The 27,828-nt window shown below is 36.7% G+C and overlaps 1 protein-coding gene across 3 annotated transcripts in view; it reads right to left on the bottom strand.

Moving 5' to 3' along the window:
• Positions 1-27,828, bottom strand: part of RAD18 (RAD18 E3 ubiquitin protein ligase) — a 113,703-nt gene that overhangs the window by 69,425 nt on the left and 16,450 nt on the right. For all 3 annotated transcript variants that reach the window (XM_053599342.1, XM_053599344.1, XM_053599343.1), the window contains exons 5-7: positions 14,198-14,535; positions 11,880-11,979; positions 4,812-4,996 (exon numbers count right to left, since the gene is read on the bottom strand). In XM_053599342.1, coding sequence (XP_053455317.1) covers positions 4,812-4,996; positions 11,880-11,979; positions 14,198-14,535 — 623 coding nt within the window. The remainder of the gene's footprint in view (positions 1-4,811; positions 4,997-11,879; positions 11,980-14,197; positions 14,536-27,828) is intronic.

Raw genomic sequence — 27,828 nt, 5'->3', positions numbered from 1 at the left:
ATAAAGGATCTACATGCAACACATACACACAGTACACACACGGGCACGCATGTGTATGTTTATATGTATGCATACATTTCCAAGCTTCACCTGATGAACAGCCCAGACGCAAAGATTCCAAGTAGCAACAAGCACAGCTGGTAGCCATCTTGGTTTCAGTCATAAAAAGAAGCAGAAGTCCACAGAGAAATGGCTGTGGGACACAGAAGGACAAGATGAGCCAGCAGTACCTTGTTATGCCAGATCTAAGAAAAAGGTAGCACAAATAATGGGGGCATGTCACAAGGACCAGGAATCGGCAGAAAGATGCTCCCATAAGCCAAATCTAGAAAAATAAAAACACTAAAATATTTAAGAACAGTAATGAGTTATAAATCTGTGAATACATATCAACAGACAAAAGAAAAAAGCAGGACAGAAGGGAGGGCTCTTGTCAGAATCTGCCAGGTGCTGACTGGCAAATGTGAAAGGAATGCTGATGTTGAAAACTCATCATTCCCCAACTCTCACAGAAAAGATCAATTCAGTCAGGAATGACCAAGTGATGCTGGGGTGAAATTTCACTGAAGTATATAATAGTTACATAGTGCTAAAGTGTCGCCCTACAGATTTCTTACCAGTAGCAAGGAGAAAATGTAGATCAAACCTGACTCACAAATGAGGGAGATGTCAGATGCCTCTGGATGTGATATTCTGAAGAGGAATAAAAGGCCAATGTCATAAAGGTCAAAGAAAGGCTTAGAAATTATTCCACGTTAAAAGGGATCAAAAAGATATTATCATTAAATGCAGTACGTGATCCAAAACTGGATTACACATGTATGCCACAAGGAAAAAAAAAATCTATAAAGGCCATTACTAGGTCTACTGACAAAACTGTAAACAGAGATGACAGATAAAAGTATTACAGGCCGGGTGCCGTGGTTCATGACTGTAATCCTAGCACTCTGGAAGGCCAAGGCAGGTGGACTGCCTCAGCTCACATGTTCAAAACCAACTAGGCAAGAGCGAGACCCTGACTCTAAAAATAGCTGGGTATTGTGGTGGCGCCAATAGTCCCAGCTACTTGGGAGGCTGAGACAAGATAATCGTTTATGCCCATGAGTTTGAGGTTGCTGTGAGCTGTCACGCCACAGCACTCTACCAAGAGCTACAATGGGAGACACTGCCTCAAAAAATAAATAAATAAATAAATAAATAAATAAATAAAACAAATAAAAGTATTATAACAAAGTTAAATTTACTGAAATTGGTAATCGTACTGTGGTAATAAAAGAGAATATCCTTTTACTTAGGAAACATACATGGAAGTACTTAGGAGTAAAGAGTGAGAATTATACGATTTATTCTCAGGTGGTTTAAGAAAAAGAGAAACACATTCAGAGAAAAAGAGAAACAGTAATTTACAAACAAATGGGGCAAAATGCTGACAATAGGGGATGTGTATAAAGTATGTGTTCTGTATGGTAAGTCTTTCAATTTTCCTACAAGTTTAAAATTATTTCCAAATAAAAAAATTTTATTGGCCCATGTGTGGTGGCTCACACCTGTAATCCTAGCACTCTGGGAGGCCCGGGTGGGTGGACTGCCTGAGCTCAAAGGTTTGAGACCAACCTAAGCCAGAGTGAGACCCCATCCCTAAAAATAGCTGAGCATTGTGGCCGGTGCCTGTAGTCCCAGCTACTTGGGAAGACAATCTCTTGAGCCCAAGAGTTTGAGGTTGCTGTGAGCTGTGACTCCACAGCACTCTACCAATGGCGACAAAGAGCAACTCTGTCTCAAAAAAAAATTATTTATTTTTTTAAAAAGAATGCAAAATTAAAACTTTTTCAGACCAGCAGAAGCTGAGAAAATTTGTTTGAGGAACATATATGTGCTACAAGAAATAGTGAATAAAGTTTTTCAGTCAAACAAAAACAACACTAAAAGGAAACTTAAGATGTACACAAGGAAGAAAGAATACTGAAAACAGTAAATGCGCAGATAAACATACTTTCTTTTCCATTTTTTATTTTCTTTAAGAGAAAACTGACAGGTTAAAGCAAAAATGGTAACAAAGTATTAGGAGTTTTTTTTAACACACATAGAAGAAACATATACTACAACATGGAAGTCCTAATGATCTTTACATTATACATAAAATAGTATAATATTATTTGAAAGTGGACAGTGGTAAGTTAAAAATGCAAATGGTAAACTAGAATCATCACTTAAAAAAAAACCTACAAAGAAGTATAGCTAATAAGCCAATAATAAATATAAAAAAAAATCCAAAAAATAGTTGCAAATGGAAAAAAAAAAAAGAACAGGTAGGACATATAAAAAAACAAAAAGCAAGATGGCAGACTTGCCATCCAACCAAATAGAATAAGTGAAATGAAAATAGTTTAAATCCTACTTTCTAATGATAGATTTTACCAAATTAAATTTAAAAAGAAAATCCAAACCATATGTTGCTTACAAAAAAACAGTTTAAATACAGTGATGTGGCTGAGGGTGGTGGTTATGCCTGTAATCCCAGCACTGTGGGAGGCTGAGGCAAGAGGATCCATTGAGCACAGGAGTTTAAGACTAGCCTGAGTAACAGAGTGAGAAGACCCCTATCTCTACAAAAAAACAATAATAATAAAAAAAAAAAATTAGCAGGACATAGAGGCTCATGGCTATAGTCCCAGCTACTTGAGAAAATGCAAAGGAAAACTAAGATAATCTCAATAAACAGCATAGCTGGAGAAATTATAAAACCAGATAGCAAGACTTACTATAAATTATTTATAAAGTAATTATGACAGTGCGCTACTGCCATAGGACAAATAAATGGCCCAATGGAACAAAACAATGTCCACCTTAATACATGTACAGCTGGCTGATTCTCTACCAAGACATCTGGCAATATAAGGAAAGGATGGATTTTCAATAAATGGTGCTAGATCAACTGGCTACCTACATGGAAAAAAAACAAAAAAAAAATCTTGCCTTTATCTCACAATATATGCTAAAATCAATTCCAGATAAATTGTAGATCAAAAAGTAAGAGTAAAGCTTTTAAAAAGAAAACAAGAAAAGAGCCTCATGATCTTGTAATAGGTGAAGACAAAAAAAAGGTACTATATGAAAGGAAAAATGCAATGAATTGGACTATATTAAGAATTTCTACCTTCAAATGATACCATTAACAAAAGCAGAAGTGAAAAACTGAAAGATGAAAAGAAAGAAGAGATTAGATATATAATACATCCAGCAAAAGGTAAGTATTCAGAAAACTTCAAGTACTCCCATAAGAAAAAAGCTAGATCCACAGCATAGAAAAATTTGGCATAATATTTAAACAGGTACTTTATCAAAAAGGATATCTAGGTGGCCAACAAGCATGTAAAAAGGTGCTAAAACATTATAAGTCCATAGGGAAATGCAATAAAACCATAATGAGATACGACCACAGTCCCACTAAAATGGCTAAAATGGAAAATCGACAATGATGTTATCAAGGATGTGGAACAATGAAATCCTCAATACCCTCCTGATGAAAATGAGTTTGGGCTGTATCCATGAAAGTGGACATCTGTAAATACATAAAATATCAATTCCACTCCTAGGTATGTATCTCCAACAACCATGTGCACCAAAGACATGTGAAAGATTATTTATAGCAGCATTATTAACAGACAAAAAAGGGAAAAATCCAAATATCCACTAACGACTGAATGGATAAAGTGAGATATATTTATACAATAGCATACCATATCGCAACAAATATGAAAACTACAACCATATACAAAAACATGGATAAACCTTATAAACATAATCTGCAGAAATGAAGACAAATGAAAAAGAACAGCTATTGTTCCATTTATGTAAAGATAAATATAGGCAAAACTCGGCAAACTGAATATATGGCATGAGAAGCAAGACGGCAGGCAGACATGAGAATGAAGGAGGGAGTGGGCAGGCCGGGGAAGACAAGAGGATGGGATGCTGATAAGGGTCTCGGCAGGGCTACAAAGTTACTTTCACTTTGTGAAATTGACTTTGTGATAATTCACCACACAATATATATACTTAAATGTGTGCACTCTTTTATGTTTGTATGTTATTGTAAAACTTAGGCAATTCTATATATGCTAATAGAAAGAACTCCGAAATTTGTGTGTGATTTAATGAAAGAGGGTATTATATAGAACATTAATATTTTTGCAATTCACACTTTGCAATATACATATAATGTATACAATCATAATGTATATATGATGTACCTATACACATTATGTACATAACGTCCATATACACATCATCATAATGGTAACATTTACTGAATGCTAACTATTTGCTAAGGTACTGTTCTAAGCACTTTACATACATTTTGTCACTTATTCCTCTCAAAAACATTATGAAGTAGGTAGTATGTAGGTAGTATTTAGTAGGTAGTATTATGACTTTGATTTTATAAATTAGAATACCAAGGTATAGAGATACCAAGTAACTTGTTCACAGTCACCTAGCCATAAATCTGAAAACCCAGGGCAGTCACCTCGGCTCCCCAGAACCACTCTTTACCACTATCTTCTCTCTAGGACGACACATGAGAACCTGGCAACAGTGGTGCCTCTAAGGACATTTGAGGACTGGGTGACAGACTGAGAGGAAAGCTGACTTAGCATACTCTAGGTACCTTTTGAAGGAATACATTTGTATGTCTTACCCATTATCAAAAATGTATTTATTTAAAAACTTTCTGATGGCTTATAATATCTGAGCTACACAAAACTGCTTTATCCTAAAGGTATGAATAACTCATTATTTTGTTGCTTTACCTGATTTAGGATGCAAAGCATCACATTGAGCATTGTACATATGAACAAATTCCTGGTGCCTTTTAATGAGCTGCTGTTTATTTCCTTGGATAGATAATCCATGCTGCTTCAGCTTTTTCTTTAAGTCACGATCAGAGAGCAAGTTATATACAGTTTTGGGCAGCGGCTTCCTTTTGTGAACAGAACTGAAAAGGGGAAAAAGATCTCTGAGGATTAGTGTGAATTATCAAATGCTTCACATGTAAAATGATAAATTACCTTCTGACTCAACATCTGAGTGACTGGAAAAAACAGCAGAACAATAAAAAGGGGAAAGACGATAATCAAGTTTGTAGATGAAAGTTGACAATGTTTGACATAATACACACAAGGTATGGTGGGATATTCAGACAGAGGAGTCTAGACAGTATCAGAAGTGAACGACTCAGGTCTCGAAAAGGGGCCAGACAAAAAGAAGCACACTTGGAAGGTACATATGGAAGGGTTGTAGAATATTATTATGAGAACTTCCCGTAGAATCACATTTATATAGATCTGTTCAATCTACACCCCTTTAAAGCATGTTTTTCCTAAAATTTTACCATGGTTTCCATGCAAAATCCCAGTAAAAACCAGGTATGGCAGATGATGAGAGCACAAATGCTAAGGCTATGGATTTGAAGTTATATCATCACATACAACTTCCTTAAAGTTAGACCCACAGGAAAACACCGCCCCTCAAGCCGGAGGCAGTTACTTTGCAAAGACACTCTACAAGTAACAGAAGACATGTTAGGATGATTAGCTTTACAACTTATTGTCACTAGTCACTACTGGAAAAATAATTTAGAAAGTTGACAAGTAGATAACATTCTTAGGGGATCATTTTCAAAGAACACAAGTGAAAACAACAATAAAAAATACAAGAGAAACCACTTTTTTTTTTATTAAATCATAACTGTATACATTGATATGATCATGGGGCATCATACACTCGCTTCATAGACCATTTGACACATTTTTATCACAGTGGTTAACATAGCCTTTCCGGCGTTATCTCAGTTACTGTGCCAAAACATTTACATTCTACATCTACCAAGTTTTGCAAATACCCCTGTAAGATGCACCACAGGTGTGATCCCACCGATCCCCCTCCCTCTACCCACCCACCCCCTTCCCACTTCCCCCTATTGTTAAGTTGTAACTGGGTTATAGCTTTCAGGTGAGAGCCCCAAATTAGTTTCATAGTAGGGCTGAGTACATTGGGTACTTTTTCTTCCATTCTTGAGATACTTTACTAAGAAGAATATGTTCCAGCTCCATCCATGTAAACATGAAAGAGGTAAAGTCTCCATCTTTCTTTAAGGCTGCATAGTATTCCATGGTGTACATATACCACAATTTATTAATCCATTCGTGGATCAATGGGCACTTGGGCTTTTTCCATGACTTAGCTATTATGAATTGGGCTGCAATAAACATTCTGGTACAAATATCTTTGTTATGTTGTGATTTTTGGTCTTCTGGATATATGCCCAGCAGAGGAATTACAGGATTGAATGGCAGATCTATTTTTAGATCTCTGAGTGTTCTCCATATATCTTTCCAAAAGGAATGTATTAATTTGCATTCCCACCAGCAGTGCAGAAGTGTTCCCTTTTCTCCGCAACCACGCCAACATCTCTGGTCTTGAGATTTTGTGATATAGGCTAGTCTCATTGGAGTTAGATGATATCTCAAGGTAGTTTTGATTTGCATTTCTCTGATGATTAAAGATGATGAGCATTTTTTCATATGTCTGAAGGCCGTGCACCTGTCTTCTTCAAAAAGTTTCTCTTCAAATCCCTTGCCCAGCCTGCGATGGGATCCCTTGTTTTTTTCTTGCTGATGCGTTTGAGTTCTCTGTGGATTCTGGTTATTAAACTTTTGTCAGAGATATACCCTGCAAATATCTTCTCCCATTCTGAGGGCTGTCTGCTTGCTCTGCTTACTGTGTTCTTAGCTGTGCAGAAGCTTTTTAGTTTGATCAAGTCCCAGTAGTGTATTTTTGAAGCTGCTTCAATTGCCCGGGGGGTTCTCCTCATGAAATACTCACCCAGACCAATTTCTTCAAGGGTTTTCCCTGCATTCTCCTCTAGTATTTTTATAGTTTCATGTTTTAAGTTTAAATCTTTAATCCAATGAGAGTCTATCTTAGTTAATGGTGAAAGGTGTGGGTCCAATTTCAGTCTTCTGCAGGTTGCCAGCCAGTTCACCCAGCACCATTTGTTAAATAGGGAATAAAAGAAACCACTTTTAAAAATACATGAAAAATGGTTTTCAAGATTAATAGCAAACATTTTTAACAGAAGTGTGAAGAAATTATAAATAATAAAAACTAAAGACATAGGGATGTGTCCTCTTGAAATAGACATTCTATGAAACTACCGCTAGATTGTAAATAATTTATATATATAAAAGTTTTCCCTGGGAAACTTTTTTGAAGGCATCCCTGAGACAGAGTGGACATTTTCTGGGCCACAGGGATATATTTTCTATGCAAGTTTCTTTTAACACTCAGCATGATGGATAATAAGTGGTTGCTTCTAGCTCTGAGAGCAGAAATAAAAATTCATAAAAATCTTTATATTCACAGTATTTACCACTAATTGGCATTAAAAAAAAAAGTCAATGAGTAGAGAATGGACAAAGGAGAACAATTAAAAGTCACTGTAGCTCAGCAGTTAGGGCGCCAGCCACATACACTGCAGCTGGTGGGTTCAAATACAGGCCTGCCAAACAATGACAACTACAACCAAAAAATAGCCAGGCGTGTGGTGGTACCTGTAGTCCCAGCTACTTAGGAGGCTCACGCAAGAGAATCGCATAAGCCCAAGACTTTGAGGCTGCTGTGAGCTGTGACGCCTCTGCACTCTACTGAGGGCAACATAGTGAGACTCTGTTTCAAAAAAAAAAAAGTTAATGTATGAATGCCAAGAATATACATACATATATATGTCTATACACTATATACAGTGTCCATAAAGTTTGTGTGCAATTTTAAATTGCACACTATTTTAAATTACAAACGAACTTTACGGACAACCTGTGTATGTGTATATATACAATTATATATATATATAAAATTTATATGTGTGTGTATATATTTCACATATAAATTATGAATGAACAAATTAAGATAATTTTTTCTACCAATATGGCCACTACTATTTCATAGAGTAGTAATGTGTCACTACTAATATTCATCAACTTGCTAATTGTGATAAATATTCCACAAATTAATAAATGGTATCTGTGTTCTCCTGTCTATCATGTGAATGACTCCCCAGATGGCTCGAAATATCAATAAAGCCTAGAAATACTGTAAAAAAAAAAAAAAATACAACAGGGTATTGTTATCTTCAACTATCTATGTTAATAAACACATAAGGCATTACAAGTATAGTACCAAAATCACCACCTGGCTTTTCATTCTATTTACATAATTAATATACTGATAAGCCCTAAATAATTTCAAATATAACGAAGCCAAATTAAATTACTTCTACTCTCTCCACAAAAGACAGTTAATACACATTATTTCTTAAAGTAGACTAGACTTTGACCTACCTAAAAGTATCAATGACTTGAGACAATTTCAAAAGTAGGAACTCTGAGTTAAGCATGGTGGCTCATACCTATAATTCTAGCACTTTGGGAAACTGAGGAGGGTGGATTGCTTGAGCTCAAGAGTTCAAGATTAGCCTGAGCAAGAGAGCAAGACCCCATCTCTACTAAAAATAAAAAAAACTAGATGGGCATTGTGGTGGGCACGTATAGTCCCAGCTCCTCAAGAAGCTGAGGCAAGAGGATGTCTCGAGCCCAAAAATTTGAGGTTGCTGTGAGCTATGACACCACAGAACTCTACCCAAGGCGAAAGAGTGAGGCAACAGAGTGAGATGACAAAGTAAGACTCTGGCTCAAAAAAATAAAAAATAAAAAAAAACACAGGAACTCTGCAGTGAGTTTTAATCCATTTCCTCTAATTAAATCATAGTTCTCTTGAGTACAATGCCTGCCTAGCTCTATGGCAATTAGGTGCTTAATAAATGTGCTCAAAGTGGTCATTAAAAATCCTATCATTTCAAAATAAGAACAGCAAAGGTTCAGATGAAAATTAACAGGAACTTGAAAGTAATAGATTTGTCCATCTTTCACAAAGAATTTGCATATAACTAGTTCACAAAAGTCTGTGATTCCTGAATGTTAGCATCTCTCAGAATCACCTGGAGAGCTTGTTTAAAATGCAGATTTTTCTCCCTCTCACATCTAAGACAAAGAAAAATAAAATAAATAAAATAAAATGCAGACTCTCCGATTTCCTTCACCACACCATCCACCAATTATGGCTCAGGTCTCTGAAGTGGAGACTTAAAATCTAAATTTTCAACAAAGTTCCACAGGATAAATATGATGCAAATACAAACATTGCTTTAGTAACCAACAGTGCCTTTCCCTGGCTAACTTATTTTTGTATGCACTATTAATAAAATCTAAAAGCCAGAAATAACTATTTAACTGTGAAAAGACCTGAAAACCCTCAACAGATTATATTTTTCTGAAAATTGCTCTTTTTATAATGACAGCCCATTGGATTCTACAATATTGAAAAAATTATGGTAAAATAAAATCACAGCAGGCAGTAACAACTAAATCATTTTGTATGCACACAGGGTAAGAGGATTCATTAAATCTGTACCTAAAACATTTATTTTATCAAGGATAGATGATTAAATTTATGGCTGTGAAATTCTAATGAAGAATTCTATTGTCCACTGGCATTTACAATAAAAAGCACCACCAGATATCTACTATTTCTTTCCTTCTTTTCTTTCTCTTTTTATTTTTACTTTATTTTTTTTTTGAGACAGAGTCTCACTCTGTTGCCCAGATTACACTGCCGTGGCATCATCATCAGCTCACACCAACCTCAGACTCCTGGGTTCAAGCAATACTGCCTTAGCCAACTGAGCAACTGGGACCACAGGCACAGGCCACCAACTGAGGTTAAGGTTTTCATTTTTTGTAGAAATGAGGTCTCTCTATAATGCCCAAGCTGGACTCAAACTCCTGGCCTCAAGCAATTCTCCCACCTCGGCCTCACCAAGTGCTGGGATTACAGGCATGAGCACTGCACTAAACCCAGCAGGGCCAGTTCTATGTGACCAGACCCCAAAGCAATGATACAACTAAAAAGAAAAGTGGCTCAATGTTGCCTTCAACGTGTCTTCACAAATACCAGTTTTGCCAGGTGGGGGTTATGAGGACAAAAAGGTTTTGAGGTCAGATAAACTTAGGAATTACTGTATTAAACAGTTACCCCTAATTTAGAAATTGTCAGAGCCCTTGATACATTAAGAAGATGATACAGCAGGCAGTGCTTCTAAGGTAAACTACGGAGCAACTGGTAGTATCCTTAGGAGCAGGATTTGGAACTACCATTAGAACTTAATTACACATGAACAAGTATGTCTTTGGATAAACAGTGCCAAATGTGTCAGAAATATAATGGATACATCTAAAAAAGAAGATTACAAAAGATTATCCCAATTCCTTACTCCTCAGCAAGAAAATACTCAGCTTCTACATTCCCAGCTCATTCTTTAGGAAGAAATATTTCTAAAGAGAAAAGCAGGTCATCAGACTCTCAAAGATTATAGAAAATAATCCTTAGAAGTATCCAGTTTCATTTATTCCAAATCTCCACTAACTAAGCAACCTAAAAATTTAAATTTTATGCTCATCAACAAATTTTCCCACTAGGTGAGAGCATTGTGCACACACAACTGCTACAGGTTTTGCCTCAAGTATGTCCCCCACCGTAAATTAATAATGCACCACTGTGTTTTATCTGTTAGCTTTTGTACTGTAAGTTGTAACAGTGTGAGTCAGCCCCTTGGAACCTGCATTCACTCTAAATTTACTCAGAAGAATTAAGTGGTACCTTTTCTTTAATCATAAAAAATAATAAGATGGCTCTGCCTGTTTTTGGAAAATATAAAGTTCTTCAAAACAGACACCATTAATTTTTTCAGCCTCCTTCCTATTACTCTCCAAGTTTCTCTGAATCATTACCTATTCTCTTCCCCTTTCTTCCTGTTTCAGAATTAGAGTCCTTTCTATATATCTAGGATAACATTATCAGACTCTTGATCTCGTGTGCTCCCTCCTTTCATCTGCTCTTTCGTTGGAGATAGTGGAAGGAAAGAGACTAAAGGCCTAACTAAACTCCTATTTTTAAAAATAACATCTGTCCTTGATCTGGCTGTTCATGCCTTTTCTAAACTACTCTTTTCATCTCTCTTCCTCCCTTCGACCCATCAAATTTGCAGCTTGTTTCTTTGCCTTGATTAACCATTCATTCCTTAATACTCTGCACTTTAACTTTAATTCAAATTTCATTGTAGAACTTAGTGGACTAGTTTAAGAAATTACTAATACTTCAATGTACATGTACAGGGAGGCAAAATAGTGTGGTAGTTTAGATGCAAATACTGAGGTGACAATTTATTAGTTAGGTCACACGGGTGGTTTGGAATGGGATAAAACATTACATTTCATACATACCCCTTTGTACCATTTTATATCATGTCTATATACCCACCTAGTCTAAAGTAAATACATTTTTGAAAAATTCTATTTAAAGTTTTAAAACTTCTGAGTATCCTAAGTTAAGAAAAAGTTTGTATGTTCTATATTCAGAGTCTAACTTTGCTTCCTTTGGCCAAGGGGCCTTATAGTAGTTCTAAAATTCTAAGACAAATAAAAAGTTTAAAAATAATTGAATTCTAAGTCACTAATTTCTTATTAAGTCAAAATTTACTAGCGGTTCAAATATTCAATATAGCTAATCACATTTGGCAAAGTGGGATTTGAGAAAAGAACAAGAGGAGAAGGAATGAAAGGCAAACTAACAAAATTAAGGGAAGAAGTAAGAGAGGTAATATGACAACTGGTCACCAAGATAAAACAAATACTGCATTTTCTTCCAACTTTATAAGGCACAAGAAACACCTAAAGTAGCTCAATGGTTATGTTCAACTTTCTTACCTTCTAAGGCTCTCCTTCTTCTCATCACATGTTAAACAGCTATCTAAGTGCTTATTAATGTGATTTTCTGGAATGTTAACCCCACAAACAGGACAATCCACTGTATTTTTTAAAAAAAGAAAAAGAGAACTTTATTAATTATGCATAGAACAAAAATAATACAGGCTGCCACCTTTCAGCAATTAAGATAAAAAAGAATCCCAACTTAATATGCACTCAGAAAAGCAGAAAAGGAAAAGGATGACCCATCAGGGCAATAGGAGTGGGATAGGCTAGTTCTCAGGTAATGGCTAAATTATGGGAAGTCACACAATTAGAGTCCTGGGCCTAGAAGGAGAGACTGCAAATAAGTTTAGAAATTAGTTTATTAGAAAATGTTTGGTTAAATCTTTTCCACCAAGGTATGACCAAACTATAAAACTAACCTTAAATGTTCCCAAGTCTTAGGAGCTATCTGTGTTTAGCATAGAAGCAATGTTAGCAACCTGAATAAGACCTAATGGTCTGGGGCCAGGGCAGGAGATAGATGCAGCTAAATTAAAGCATAATTATTGGGTTGGCCCAACTATTGCTCAACTTTCTCAATGGTCACAAGTTTTTTTGTTGTTTTTTTGTTTGTTTCTCAGACAAGGTCTTGCTCTGTTGCCCAGGTTAGAATACAGTAGCATCACCACAGCTCACTGCAACCTCAAACTCCTGGGCTCAACTGATCCTCCTCCCTCAGCCTCCAAGTAGCTGGGACTACAGGTTCACACCATCATACCCAGCTAATTTTTCTATTTTTTCTAGAGGCAGAGTCTTGCTCAGACTCATCTTGAACTCCTGGCCTCAAGCAATCTTCCCACTTCAGCCTCCGGAGCACCAGGATTACAGGTATGGCCCACAGCATCTGGCCACAGATTTGTTAATTTAGGTCTCATTTTGTAATTTCATATATAATGTTAAATTTAAGAAATGGAATTACTCTCAGACTGTTTTATGAAACTGCAAAGATCAATGGAGGTATCTCAAGGCCTAAAAACCACAGCAGATAACAGGCAATAGCCAATGGGGAGGTCAGGTGGAGGAGCATAATCTCTAGGCATTCTATCCCTACTTTAACAGAGCAGGACCAATTTCACCTATTCTACATGTTATAGTTCACTGTAAGAAATTCATCTGACAAAAAAGTCCTATTAGGGGAAAATAGTTAAATCAAGCTAAAAACACTACAACAAAAACTGTCAGTTGGTGAAAAGGCTAACAAAGATGAGACATACTAGAAAATGCAGGTGAAATTTATATATCCTTAAAAAATGTAAACACGTGAGTACCAATAAACTAATTTCAATCTATCTAAGTTTAATACACACTGACATCTCTGCACTGTGCATAGTATGTGTATACCAAAGATGTCTAAGATAGTTTCTGCCTAACAAATGCTTTGAACTTCAATGGCAAGACAAGACGCAGGAACAGAAGGTTAAACAAGCTGACACGGCAATCAACAGCTAAGCAAATGCCTCACAACACAGCCCAGAAAGTGCTACAGTTTCGTGATGTGAGATATCAATGTTTTCTAACATAAACAAAGACCAGTTAGGATCTAGACAGAGTCTGGAAAGGTGTAGACCAGGGGTTGGCAAACATTCTTAGTAAAGGGCAAAGGAGTAAAGAATTTAGGCTTTACTGGTCATACTTGTCTCTTTTAGAACTATGCAACTCTGCCACTACATAGCATAAAGCAGTCCCAGACAAGATATTTAAAAAGGGTATGTAAACTTTTATTTACAGAAACAAGCGGCAAGCCAGATTTGGCCTAAAAGTTAAAAGTTTACCATTCACTGTGCATACTGGAGGAACAGTGAGGTGATCAGTTTTACTAGAGAAGATCTTCTGAGAGGGAGAGGTAAGAAATAAGGTTGGGAGAGCAAGGGTAGGGCTCAAATTGTCAAAGGCTTTAAATGTCAGGCAGAACAGCACAGAGGCATTCAAGCAGTGATGCAATAAATATTAAGAGCTCTTTGCAATTAAACAGGATCTGATATGTTGAATGGGGCTGGGGAAAAGGATTAAAAGCTAAAAACTAGAAAGCTGCTGCCATATATTAAATATGAACTAATTAAAACCATTTCATTTTTACAGGCTGAATTCCTATCCTGTGACAAAAAGGGAACAAACATACCTAGAAATGCCTGCTACATCAGTCTCTGCGATTATGATTATACAATTATGAAATTTAGTTTGTCCCTTCTCATTCTTTCCCCCTCAAAAACACTACCTATGTAATTACGTCATGTGAATAAGAAGAAAATACACATATGAAAATGACTTCCTACCTTTAGCAACTTGTTTCAAAGTGGATGTAGATGGTGCCTCTGGACCATTAGCATCTGAGGAGCCTGGAGTCATCTTTTCTACAGAATGTGTCTCTCTGGTCTCTGTAGTAGTACTTGCCTCTTTTTGAGGGCTGAATTTGCTTTTATTTTCTTTTATCAACAACTCTGATGTAGAACCACCCATTTCTCTGATCAAGAAATTATCCATTAACCTGCTTCCCTGCTTTAAAGAATGTTTGTAGACTACAGGAGTGTGTGCTTTGACAGCAAGGTTCTTTAAAGAAGAAGATGCAGGAGATATGGGCGGTGACTCCAAAGCAAACTGCAATAGACGATTCCTTGAAGCACAAAAAACACAATTAATAATTAAGACTTCAAATTAAGTATATTAAATAAACTGACATAAGCTACTTTCCCAATTAATACTTACTTCTCTGAAATACAGAACTTATACTATAATGACAACCAAAACAAAGTGTTTCTTCTAGTATAAAACACAAAGCAATAAAGCTGACTTTAAAAAGAAGTTAATTTGCCTACAAAAGAAAATGGGGAGACATCAGATTCTGGCCATGAGAACAGCTAATATGAGGCATATTGTCTACCCATAAATAACTTAAAATCTGGAGAAAACATAAAAAAATAATCATTTGTACGTACTGTTCTAATCAACACAAGGCTGTGATCCCTCAGAAGAAACATGTGAAGCAATCCCCCAAGATTTTACCTCGGGAGAATTTTCTTGGAGCCAAGAAATGTCAGATGTTCAGTTTTTCATAGAACTGAAGTCCAAATGGGAAATTTTCCTCTCTTTGGGTAGAAGAAATAGGGATCAGAGTTTTGGGCAAAGGTTGTTAGGATTGGGGAAACAGGGTACTTAGCATCAGAAAGTCAGCTTAGAAATGCTCATTCTTTCTAATCTTGTGCAGCCCTCCTACTCATCTCCAGGATTGTATAAGATTAGACAAAAGCATAGGAGATCTGCTAGGAAGCAGATACTAGTAAACTGAGATTCCAAAGGTCAGTGCTAGAAAATTGCTGGTGTTTGAGCCCAGACAAAGCCTCAGTGAAAACCATGAACATCCAGGTGAGACCCCACACACACAAAGTCACACCTTAGGAAAAAGGACCATATGTGGAAATACATATAGACAAAAACAAAACAGATCCTACCTAATAAAACACTACACCAGGCCTTGAAAGGTGAAGAGCTGGCAATTTCCTGCCTGTCAGAGCAAAATTCATCTTTCCAACAAAGATAATTCACAGCTTCTCCAATTTCATCTACAATATTCAGCACACATTTGAAACTTACAGAACATGCAAAGAAGCAAGAAAAAGTAGTAATCAAGAGATAAAATACTCAAGAGAAGCAGACCCAAAAGTGATCCAAGGAGTAGCATTAGCAGATGACTTCAAACTATGATAAACATGTTAAAGAAAAAAAAAGAGAACACAGACAAATGAATAAAAACATAGTGTATTGTGACAGAGACACAAAATCCATAAGAAGACTCAAATGAACATTCTACAATTGCAAAATACTAAATTTAAATTGGGTGAGTATAATAGCAGACAGAGAAAACAGAATTAGTGAACCTATAGGCAGGTCAATAGAAAATATCCAAACTGAAGCACAGAGAGAAAAAGATAAGGAAAAAAAAAAAAACTATGAGATATAGAATATAATTGGAATCCCAAAAGGAACAGAAAGAGAAGATAGAAAATAAAAAATAATAGAAAAATCAAAAGCTGAGAATTTTCAAATAAGATACAAAAAAAAAAAATTGACTTGAAATTCAGTAACAGAAAGCTAGCTAGAAAATCTCTAAATGTTAACAAATGAAGCACCACATTCCTAAATAACCCTATAGGTTAAATCACAATGGAAACTAGAAAATATTCTGAGTTGAATGATAGATAGCATGGAGGGCTATCAAAACAGTACGCAGAAGGAAAATTACTGACAATAAAAAAGTGAAAATCAATATTCTAAACTTCCAATTTAAAAGCTTAGGAAATAAAAAAGAAACTAAGCACCAAGAAGAAAGGAAATAATAACAGATAGTAGTGAAATAGAAAAGTGACATACATAAAGAGAAAATTATCAAAGCTAAAAGTTCATTCTTTGAAAATTTAACAAAGTTATTAAATCTCTACCAAGACTGAAAAAGAAAAAAAGAATAGGTTCGGCACCTGTAGCTCAGCTGCTAGGGTGCTGGCCACATACACTGGGGCTGGCGGGTTGGAACCCGGCCCAGGCCCACCAAACAACAATGACAACTACAACAAAAAAATAGCTGGGCATTGTAGTCCCAGCTACTTGGGAGGCCAAGGCAAGAGAATCACTTAAACCCAAGAGAATGAGTTTGCTGTGAGCTGTGATGCCACAGCACTCTACTGAAGGCAAGACAGACTCTGTCTCAAAAAAAAAAAGAGTAAAAATACAAATTAATAAAACAAAGAATTATAAGGAAACATCACTATAAATCCTAAAAAATGAAAAGATAATTAGAGGACACTACTATTAGAACACTTTACAACAATAAATTTGAAATCTTAGATGAAATGGACAAATTCCTTGAAAAGCACTATTCATCAAAACTGACAGAGGAAGAAACAGAAAACCTCAAGAGTCCTTATTATCTATTAAAGAAATTGAAACTATAATTAAAAATATTTCCACAAAGAAAACTACAGGCCCAGATGGCTTCACTGGTGAATACTACCAAATAATGAAGAAAAAAATAATACCAATATCACATAACCTCCTCCAGAAACTAGAAAACAAGGAATACTTCCTAACTTACATTGAAGCCAGCATAGTCTTGATAACAAAACCAGACAAGCACACTATAGAAAAGGCAAATCATAGTCTAATAATCTCTTATAAAGGCAGATACTAAAATCCTAAATAAAATATTAAGAAAAAATATAGAGATAAATTTTGAAAATATATCATGACCAAGTAGGATTAATTCCCAATGCTAGGCTGGTTTACTATTTATAAAGTCAATTAATGCAATCTACCACATTAACAAAATAAAAGAAAAAATATAAATAATCGTCTCAATAAATGCAGAAAAAAATGATAAAATTTAACCCTCACTCATAATAAAAAACACTCAGAAAATCAGGAATAGAAGGAAACTTTCTGAATTTGATAAAAGATACGTTCACAAAACCTATAGCTAGTTTATATTAGCAAACATAAATAAAACTTTAAAATAAATACCACTTAAAATACCATTGAAAATACTAATATTTATGAATAAGTTTAGAGAAATAATAGACTTAAATAAATAAAGAGATATTCCATGTCTAAGAACTAGAAGACTCAACAATGTTAGGATGCCCATTTTTCCCCACACTGAATTATAAATTTAATGCAATCTCAATTAAAATATAAGCCACTTTGGAGGGATGAAAATGATATATTCACTCTAAAATTTATATGAAAATGCAAAGGCCCTAGAATGGCCAGGAGTATTGAAGAAGACATAAGTTAGAAAACTTGAATCACCAGATTTTAAGGACTTATGGTACAGCTACAATATTAAAGACATTTCAATATCAGCTTAATGAAAGGCAAAGAGAATATGAAACATAATGTGTCCAGAAACAGACCCACTATTTAGTAGGTCTTTATAATAAATGAGCAGTGCAAGAGCAAATGAATATTTGAGAAAAAAATAAATCCTAACCCTTATCTCCACCTCCCACAAAAATTAACTTGAAGTTTCACAGACCTAAAAGTAAAGGCTAAAACTATAACAATTGTAAAATATATATATATATATCAAAAAAACCTCGACAGGCAAGGATTTTTTAGGATAAAAAGCACAAATCATTAAAAAGAGAAACTAGACTTCATGAAAATTAAAACATCCGCTAATCAAAAGATACCCTTAAGAAAATAAAAAGTCAAGTAACAGACAAGAAGAAAAAAACTGCAGTTATCTCTGTTTGACCAAATACACAAAGTACTACAAATCAATAAGAAAAAGGCAAACATACAATTTTTAAAAATTTTGCCAGGCGCGGTGGCTCACGCCTGTAATCCCAGCACTGTGGGAGGCTGAGGAGGGAGAATCGCTTGAGCTCAGGAGTTCGAGACTCGCCTGAGCGACAGTGAGACCCCGACTCGTGAAAAAAATGGAAAAACCCAGCTGGGCGCCTGTAATCCCAGCGGCTTCCGGAGGCTGAGGCAGCGGGGTGCCCACAGCCCCAGTCTGAGGTTGTGGTGAGCTACCACGCCCACTGCACTCTGCTCAGGGTCATAGGGTGGGACCCTGTCTCAACAACAACAACAAAAAAAAATTTAACAAAAAAATCAGAAGACACTTCAAAAATACAAGGTCAATAAGCACATGAAAAAGGCACATTAGTCATCAGGAAATGCACAGTAAAGTCACAATAAGCTACCATTTCATACCCAATAGAATGTATAAAACTAAAAGGACTGAAAGTGAAGAGTATTAACCAGTATATAGAGCAAATGAAACTCCCATACACCACTGTGGGTAGGAATACTGTCAATTTCTTAAAAAGTTAAACATACGGGAGGTTGGTGGAGGGAGGGTGATTGGTGGGATTACACCTGTGGTGCATCTTACAAGGGTATATGTGAAACTTAGTAAATGTAGAATGTAAATGTCTTGACGCATTGACTAAGAAAATGCCAGGAAGGCTATGTTGACCAGTGTGATGAAAGTGTGTTAAACGGTCTATGAAGCCAGTGTATGGTGCCCCATGATTGCACTGATGTGCACAGCTGTGATTTAAAAAAAAAAAATAGTTATACATGTACACACTAACTCAGAAATTCCATTCCTAAATATTTACCAAAAAGAAATAAAAATATATGCCTACACAAAGATTACACACAACTTTCAAAGCAGCTTTTGTTACAATAGCCATAAACTGGAAATAATCCAAATAAATCAGAAGATGAATGGACAAGCAAATTATGTAAATTCAGACAATAGAATTTTATTCAGCTACACCAAAGAGTGAATACTGATACACACAAAAACAGACAAATAACAGAAAGAGCATGTGAAGTGACAGAATAGAGTAACTATATGCTGTGTGATTCCATTTATAGAAAGTTTAAGAAACTATCATGATAGAAAAGTGAATGGTGGTTACCTCTAGGAATAAAGATTTACTAGAAGCACAGTAAAATAATTTTCTATGGTGATGGAATAATAATAGTAATGTTTGTAATAGTAATTACTTACATGTGTGCATTTGTCAAAATTCAGTGATCAAAATCCAAGCTTGCCATATGTATTTCTGTATATCACAGTTTAAAATAAAAATCAAGAAATAAGAAAAATAATAACAACAATTTAAGGAACCTCATGGATATACTAATCACAAAGGCTAGAATTAAATAAAAAGACAATACTAAATATTGGTGAGGATATGGACCAGCTAGGACTCTCATTTTGCTAGTAAGAGTACAACTGACTAACAATTTGGAAACTAGCTTTAAAGGTACCAACAAACAAATGAATACCTATCCTATGACCTAGCAATCATACTTCTAGATACATGCCAGCAGAAATATGGGCCAAAAGACATGTAGAAAAATGTTTGCAGCAGCTGTATCGTAATAGACAAGAACTGGAAACAACTCAAAGTTCTTTAAAGAAATGGAGAAAAAGTCATCCATACAATGGTACTTGAATCAAAAGACTCAGAAGAAGATCCCATGTTAACCATGTGATATATTACTGGATTGGATCTCTCTTTCTCTATTGGCCTGAAGTCAGTAAAACTATTAACACACATACCACATAGGGGTTAGTTGCTTCACTGGACAGGAAATGCTATAAAAGGAATCAAAGCAGTAATTATTTTATTTTGCCTCACAGTTGTATAGAAATTAACAAAAATTCCATTTACATTGAAATGTCCTACTTCTTACCTTATTTTATTAATAAGTAGTCACAATCTGAAAGTTCTAACCCTTTCAATTATGCCCAAGAGCAATGGATATATCTAATATATTAAAATTAATAATCAGAATTCAGGGAGGGCAAGGAGATTAATTAAGAAAAATTAAGATTGTCCATGAGGTGGCACCTGTAGCTCAGTGGTTTGGGCGTAGGTCACATACAACGAGGCTGACAGGTTTGAAAAAAAGATTGTCCATGAGTTGATAAATGTTTAAGTTAGGAGACAGGTAGATTTGGGGATTAGAGAGACATTTATTATACTATATGCTCTACTTTTGTATATATTTGAAGCTACAGTAGAAGGGAGGTTAAAAGAAAAACTTAAGGATCTTAGTCTTTGAGAACAGAAATAAAATAAAAATAAATAACAATCACTAATAGTTCCTTTTCCTTCCAGAATCTGGATTTGGTATAAAAAAAGTTCTAAGAAAGCTTTCGTCTCATCTATTAGTGAAGCAGACGCGATTCAATGTAGGTAAAACTATCACCAACTTAAACACTTCCATGCTACAGACAGTAGTCCCTTCCAACTAAGTGTCTACCCTAGTTATAACTATTTTTGCTTTTATCCACAATTCAGATAATTCTACTAATTTGCTCTCCTACATCAAAACATGCTGATAAAGACTGGCAGACAGTAGCACCAGTGCCATGATAATACCATCTCCCACGCTAATATTAAAATTCATTAATTTATTTAAGGACCCAGCTACGCTTGGCAGAGAAATAGTATAATGGAGAGCAAAGTCTTTGTCATCATGAAGCTTACACTACAGTAAGAAAAAAGAATAAACATAAACATAATATATGTGGACACAAGCTACCAAAACCTACAGGATACAGCAAAAGCAGTCCTGAGAGGAAAACCTACCGCTTTAGAAGCCTACATTCAAAAAACAGAAAGAGAGCATATCAACAAACTCACAAGCCATCTGATGGAACTGGAAAAAGAAGAAAAATCTAAGCCTAAATCCAGCATAAGAAAAGAAATATCCAAAATTAAATCAGAGATTAATGAAATTGAAAACAAAAGAATCATTCAGAAAATTAATGAAACAAGGAGTTGGTTATTTGAAAAAACAAATAAAATAGATAAACCTTTGGCCAGACTAACTAGAAAAAAGTAAAATCTCTATTAACCTCAATCAGAAATGATATTTGGAAAATAACGAAAGATGCCACAGAGATACAAGAGATCATCTCTGAATTCTACCAGAAACTTTATCCCCAGAAATGTGACAATGTGAAGGAAATGGATCAATATTTGGAATCACACCCTCTTCCTAGACTTAGCCCAGATGATATAGATCTCCTGAACAGACCAATTTCAAGCACTGAATCAAAAAATCAATAAAAAATCTCCCAACAAAAAAATGCCCTGGCCCGGATGGCTTCACACCAGAATTTTATCAAACCTTCAAAGAAGAGCTTATTCCTATACTGCAGACATTATTCCCAAAGACTGAGGAAAGAATCTTCCCCAACACGTTCTATGAAGCAAACATCACCCTGATATCAAAACCAGGAAAAGACCCATCTAAAAAGGAAAATTTCAGACCAATTTCACTAATGAATATAGATGTAAATTCTCAACAAAATCTTAGCCAATAGATTACAGCTTATCATCAAAAAAATCATACATCAAAGATGGCGGCCGAATAACAGCTTCCCTGCAACTGGGAACAGCGAGTCTGGGGAGACAAGACTCCAGGCATCACTGGCCAGTGGGATCTGCCTATAATCATCCCTTTGAGGATACAGGGAGCCAGCAAGGGACTTCTGGACCCCAACAGGAGGACAAAAACAGAGGAAAACTGGCAAGTGGTTGCGTGTTCCATCGACTTAATCACGCCGGCAACCGTAAGTACAAGCAGCAGTGAGACTGCAAACCGGAAAGGCCTTACCTGTGAACTGTTTCGGTGTTCTTGGACTTGGCACTCAGTTGAACTGCCTTGGGGAGAGCTTGAGCAGGAGTGTGGAGAACTTTGGGCATTGTCTGGGGCCCCAGACTGAGCCACTGAGCTGGGCGCAAGAAGCCATTGTGAAAGAACTGCCCCGGCAAACTCAGTCCTCAGGGTCTCAGAGCAAGGATTGGGTGGGTCAAAGTAACCTACTGACTGAGCAGCCTAAAGGTGGGGACTGACCTTCCTTACAGCCTTAATCCTTAGGGGCAGAGTGAGAAGGTTTTGGCACACTGGAGCCTTGGGCTGTTGCTCTGGGTAGGGTGCCGTGATGTCACAGCTCATAGCAACCTCAAACTCCTGGGCTTGGCACCGCCCAGACCTCCATAAGAGCTGTGCAGCGACCCCCGACGGGTGACCCACACCCATCGGGCCTCCACATTCCCTGACCAGGAACTGCGGGAGCCATGCAACCCTGCATCCTCCCTCCTGTGTCCTCCCAGCTTCCACACTAGCCCGTTCATCTGGACAGGGACTCTGGTAGCTGTGTGACCTTTGGAGCCCTCCCTGCCTCTGCGCAGAGCTCTTCTCCTGGCCAGAGACTGCTGGAGCCTTGGGCTCTCTGTGCCAAAGTCACTGGGCGCCTGGCACTCCCAGAACCGTGCGCACCACCCCCAGCCCTGTTGCTGGATCCGGGTGTGTCACAAACCAGAGCTGCTTCCACAACCAGAACTCCCTAGCTAAAGCAGCCCCAGAGGAACTACACAGGGTCACTCCCTACAAAGATCCAGCAACAATAGAGTGATCCCGCTGAGGTCTAATCTTGGGGAGACACCTCCCCAACTCTGAGGACAGCTAGAGGCAACAGTGAAAAACAATCATGAGGCGAAATCAACACAAAAACTCTGGCAATATGAATAATCAGAGTAGATCAACTCCCCAAAGGATCAATGGGGCAGAAACAGCACAAGACCACATGCACAAATAGCTGAGATGTCAGAAATTGAATTCAGGATCTGGATAGCAAATAAGATCGAATTAGAATTCCAAAATTATCTCAAGAATTCAACAGATTCAAAGACCAAATGACCAAAGATTTCGACACATTGAGACAAGAAGTTGCATCCCTCAAAGATCTGAGAAACACAGTAGAATCCCTCAGTAACAGAATGGAGCAAGCAAAAGAAAGGATTTCTGACATTGCAGACAAAGCTTTCGAACACTCCCAAACCCTCAAAGAAGAAGAGAAATGGAGAGCAAAAACAGACCACTCTCTCAGAGAGCTCTCAGATAATTTGAAGAAAACCAATATTCATCTTATAGGGATGGCCGAAAGTGACGAAGTGGCTTCACAAAGAACAGAGTCTCTTCTCCATGAGATTATGAAGGAGAACTTTCCAGACATGCCAAGAGATTCCGAAATTCAGACAGCAGACAGTTTCAGAACTCCAGCACGACTCAACCCAAATAAGACATCCCCCAGACACATCATAATCAATTTCACTAAAGTTAATATGAAGGAGAAAATTCTGAAAGCTGCCAGACGAAAGAAAACCATTACCTACAAGGGGAAGAATATCAGAATAACTGCAGATCTCTCTGCTGAAACCTTTCAAGCCAGAAGAGGATGGTCATCGACTTTTAATCTCCTAAAACAAAATAACTTTAACCCAGGATCCTGTACCCAGCTAAACTGAGCTTCATTTATGACAGAGAAATTAAATACTTCAATGACATTCACATGTTGAAGAAATTTGCAATAACTAAACCAGCTCTCCAGGATATTCTCAGACCTATCCGCCATAAAGACCAGCGTAATCCTCCACCACAAAAGTAAACTCACCCAGAAAATTTTGATCAAATTCCAACTTCCACAGTTGCAAAAGGATTAAAAATGTCCACTGAACTCTCCAAAGGCTTATCAATACTCTCAATTAATGTGAATGGTTTAAATTGTCCTCTAAAGAGGCAGAGGTTGTCTGACTGGATACAAAAACTCAAGCCAGATATCTGCTGCCTACAAGAATCGCATCTTACATTAAAGACAAATATAGACTGAAGGTGAAGGGATGGTCATCTATATTCCAGGCAAATGGAAAGCAGAAAAAAGCAGGCGTTGCAATCCTATTCGCAGACGCAATCGGCTTTAAACCAACCAAAATAATTAAGGATAAGGATGGACACTTCATATTTGCTAAAGGTAATACTCAATATGATGAGATCTCTATTATTAATATTTATGCACCTAACCACAACGCACCTCAATTTATAAGAGAAACTCTGACATGAGCAACTCAATTTCCTCCACTTCCATAGTAGTTGGAGATTTTAACACCCCTTTAGCAGTGCTGGACAGATCCTCCAAAAAGAAGCTAAGCAAAGAAATTTTAGATTTAAACTCAACCATTCAACATCTGGACTTAACGGACATCTACAGAACATTTCATCCCAACAAAACTGAATACACATTCTTCTCATCAGCCCACGGAACATACTCCAAAATCGACCACATCCTAGGCCACAAATCTAACCTCAGCAAATTTAAAAAAATAGAAATTATTCCTTGCATCTTCTAAGACCATCATGGAATAAAAGTTGAACTCAATAACAACAGAAACCTGCATACCCATACAAGAACTTGGAAGCTAAATAACCTTATGCTGAAGGATAGATGGGTTATAGACGAGATTAAGAAGGAAATCATCAAATTTTTGGAACTAAACAACAATCAAGACATGAATTACCAGAACCTCTGGGATACTGCAAAGGCAGTCCTAAGAGGGAAATTTGTAGCACTGCAAGCCTTCCTCAAGAAAACGGAAAGAGAGGAAGTTAATAACTTAATGGGACAGCTCAAGCAACTGGAGAAGGAAGAACACTCCAACCCCAAACCCAGCAGAAGAAAAGAAATAACCAAAATCAGAGCAGAGCTAAATGAAATTGAAAACAAAAGAATTATACAACAGATCAATAAATCCAAAAGCTGGTTTTTTGAAAAGATCAGTAAAATAGATAAACCTTTGGCCAACCTAACCAGGAAAAAAAGAGTAAAATCTCTAATTTCATCAATCAGAAATGGTAATGATGAAATAACAACAGACCCCTCAGAAATTCAAAAAATCCTTAACAAATACTACAGGAAACTCTACTCTCACAAATATGAAAATCTGAAAGAAATCGTCCAATACCTGGAAGCACGCCACCTACCAAGACTTAGCCAGAACGAAGTGGAAATGTTGAACAGGCCTATATCAAGTGCTGAAATAGCATCAACTATACAAAATCTCCCTAAAAAGAAAAGCCCAGGACCAGATGGCTTTACGTCAGAATTCTACCAAACATTTAAAGAAGAACTAGTACCTATACTACTAAACCTCTTCCAAAATATAGAAAAAGAAGGAATATTACCCAGCACATTTACGAAGCAAACATCACCTTGATCCCCAAACCAGGGAAAGACCCAACAAGAAAAGAAAATTATAGACCAAGATCACTAATGAATATAGATGCTAAAATACTCAATAAGATCCTAACAAACAGAATCCAACAACACATCAAAAAAATTATACACCATGACCAAGTCGGATTTATCCCAGGGTCTCAAGGCTGGTTCAATATACGTAAATCTATAAATGTAATTCAACACATAAACAAACTTAAAAATAAAGACCATATGATAAAAAAAAAAAAAAATCATACATCATGATCAAGTAGATTTCATCCAGGGATGCAAGGCTGGTTAATATACGCAAGTCTATAAATGTTATTCACCATATCAACAGAAGTAAAACCAAAGATTATAATGATCCTCTCTACATAATATATGTGGCAAGTGCTATTAAAAAAAAAATGAAGCCAGGAAAAAACAGAAATTTTTCTATTTTTAGTAGAGATGGGGTCTCACTCTTACTCAGGCTTGTCCTGAACTCCTGAGCTCAAGCAGTCTGCTGTCTCGGCCTCCTAAAGTGCTAGGATTACAGGCGTGAGCCACCATGCCTGAGCAGGGAATATTTCTTTTGGGGAGGCATCACTAATTATTTCAAAATAAAAATCTCATATTTATCTGTTTATTTTAGGGATAGGCTTCTAAATTTATAGTTATAATTGTGTAAAACACTTTCAGGTTTTGACTATAGTTTATAGTTACAGCTAGACTATAAACAAGACAAAAGAGAAAAAGACAGAATCAGAGAAGTTTGGATCCATCATTGTCCTTTATTTTCTTTTCTCCCTGTCCTCAAACAGGTAACTATCATTCCTAGGGGCTTTGTTCTATGCATGTCTATCTCTTTTTCTGAAATAAAAGACAGTATTCTGTATATAGTTTGTTCTGTACAGAATTTTTTTCATCGAACCATATATCCTATAGGTCATACCCTTCAGTACATAAAAATATGGCTCATTCCTTGCTACAGCCGCATGCTGTTTATTCAATTACTCCCGTGTTGATAAAGATCTGGGCTGTTTTCAGTCTTTTGCTCGTGAATACTGCTGCAATAGCTTTGTCCATCTATAAATTTGTATTATTTCCAATGTACCTTTCAACACACTAAAATGAAATTTTATAGGTATGAAAATACTGGGTCAAAGGGTAAATGAATATTTTACTAGATAATTTTACTGGATGTTGCCAATTGCTCTCCGTAAGACGTTCTATTGTTTTATTCCTCCAGCAATGTGTGATGTCCTGTTCCTTTTTGTTCATCAACAAACGATGGGTCAAAGTTGTAGTGCTCAGTCAGTCTGATAAGTGAGAAATGGTGTCACAATGTATTAATATATTTATTCTGGTATTACAGTGCATTAAGCCGCTGAGATTTCAGGCTCCTGTATTAAATCACCTGAAGCAAATTTAATCAACACAGGTGTGAAACTCCTGGTTGTTTAAAGTGAATGCTGATTCTAGGTGATCCTTGTGAATCCTTGAAGGGAAAGGTGGATGTTTAAAGAAATAAAAATGTACCTGCGTTATAAGGATTTTAGAATAGCATTTATTTATGGATAAACACATTTTCTATGATAAAACCTGTAAATATTTTCCCCAGTTTTTCATTAATTAATAGCATCTCTGAATGAAATAAAAGCAAATTGCACAGAAAAAAAAAATGAAGCCACGTATGAGGACATATTCTGGGTTTTTTTGTTGTTTTTTTTTTTAAGAGACAGAGGCTCTGGGGTGGTGCCTATGGCTCAAAGGAGTAGGGCACTGGCCCCATATGCTAGAGGTGGTGGGTTCAAACCCAGCCCCGGTCAAAAACTGCAAAAAAAAAAAAAGAGAAACAGTCTCACTTTATTGCCCTCAATAGAATGCTGGGTGTCACAACTCACAGCAACCTCCAATTCCTGGGGTTAGGCAATTCTCTTGCCTTGGCCTCCCAAATAGCCGGGACTATAGGCGCCCGCCAGAACACCTAGCTATTTTTTTGTTGTTGTTGCAGTTTGGCCAGAGCAGGGTTCAAACCCACCACCCTCGGTATATGGGGCTGGCGCCCTACCCACTAAGTACAGGTGCCACCCAAGGAGACACTCTTTATACTTGATTCTTGTGTGTGTGTGTGTGTGTGTGTGTGTGTGTGTGTGTGTGCGCGCGCGCGCACGAATGCATGCGCATGAACACACACATGAGATTTTTGGACAGGGCTGGGTTTGAACCCACCACCTCCAGCATATGCGACCGGCACCCTACTCCTTCGAGACACAGGCGCCACCTTTTTTTTTTTTTTTTTTTTTTAGACAGAGTCTTACTCTATAACCTAGGTGAGTG

The sequence above is a fragment of the Nycticebus coucang genome, chromosome 8, assembly GCF_027406575.1.
Source record: "Nycticebus coucang isolate mNycCou1 chromosome 8, mNycCou1.pri, whole genome shotgun sequence".
Lineage (NCBI taxonomy): Eukaryota > Metazoa > Chordata > Mammalia > Primates > Lorisidae > Nycticebus > Nycticebus coucang.
Note: the sequence above shows the minus strand (reverse complement) of the source record. Positions and strands in the feature narration are given on the sequence as shown.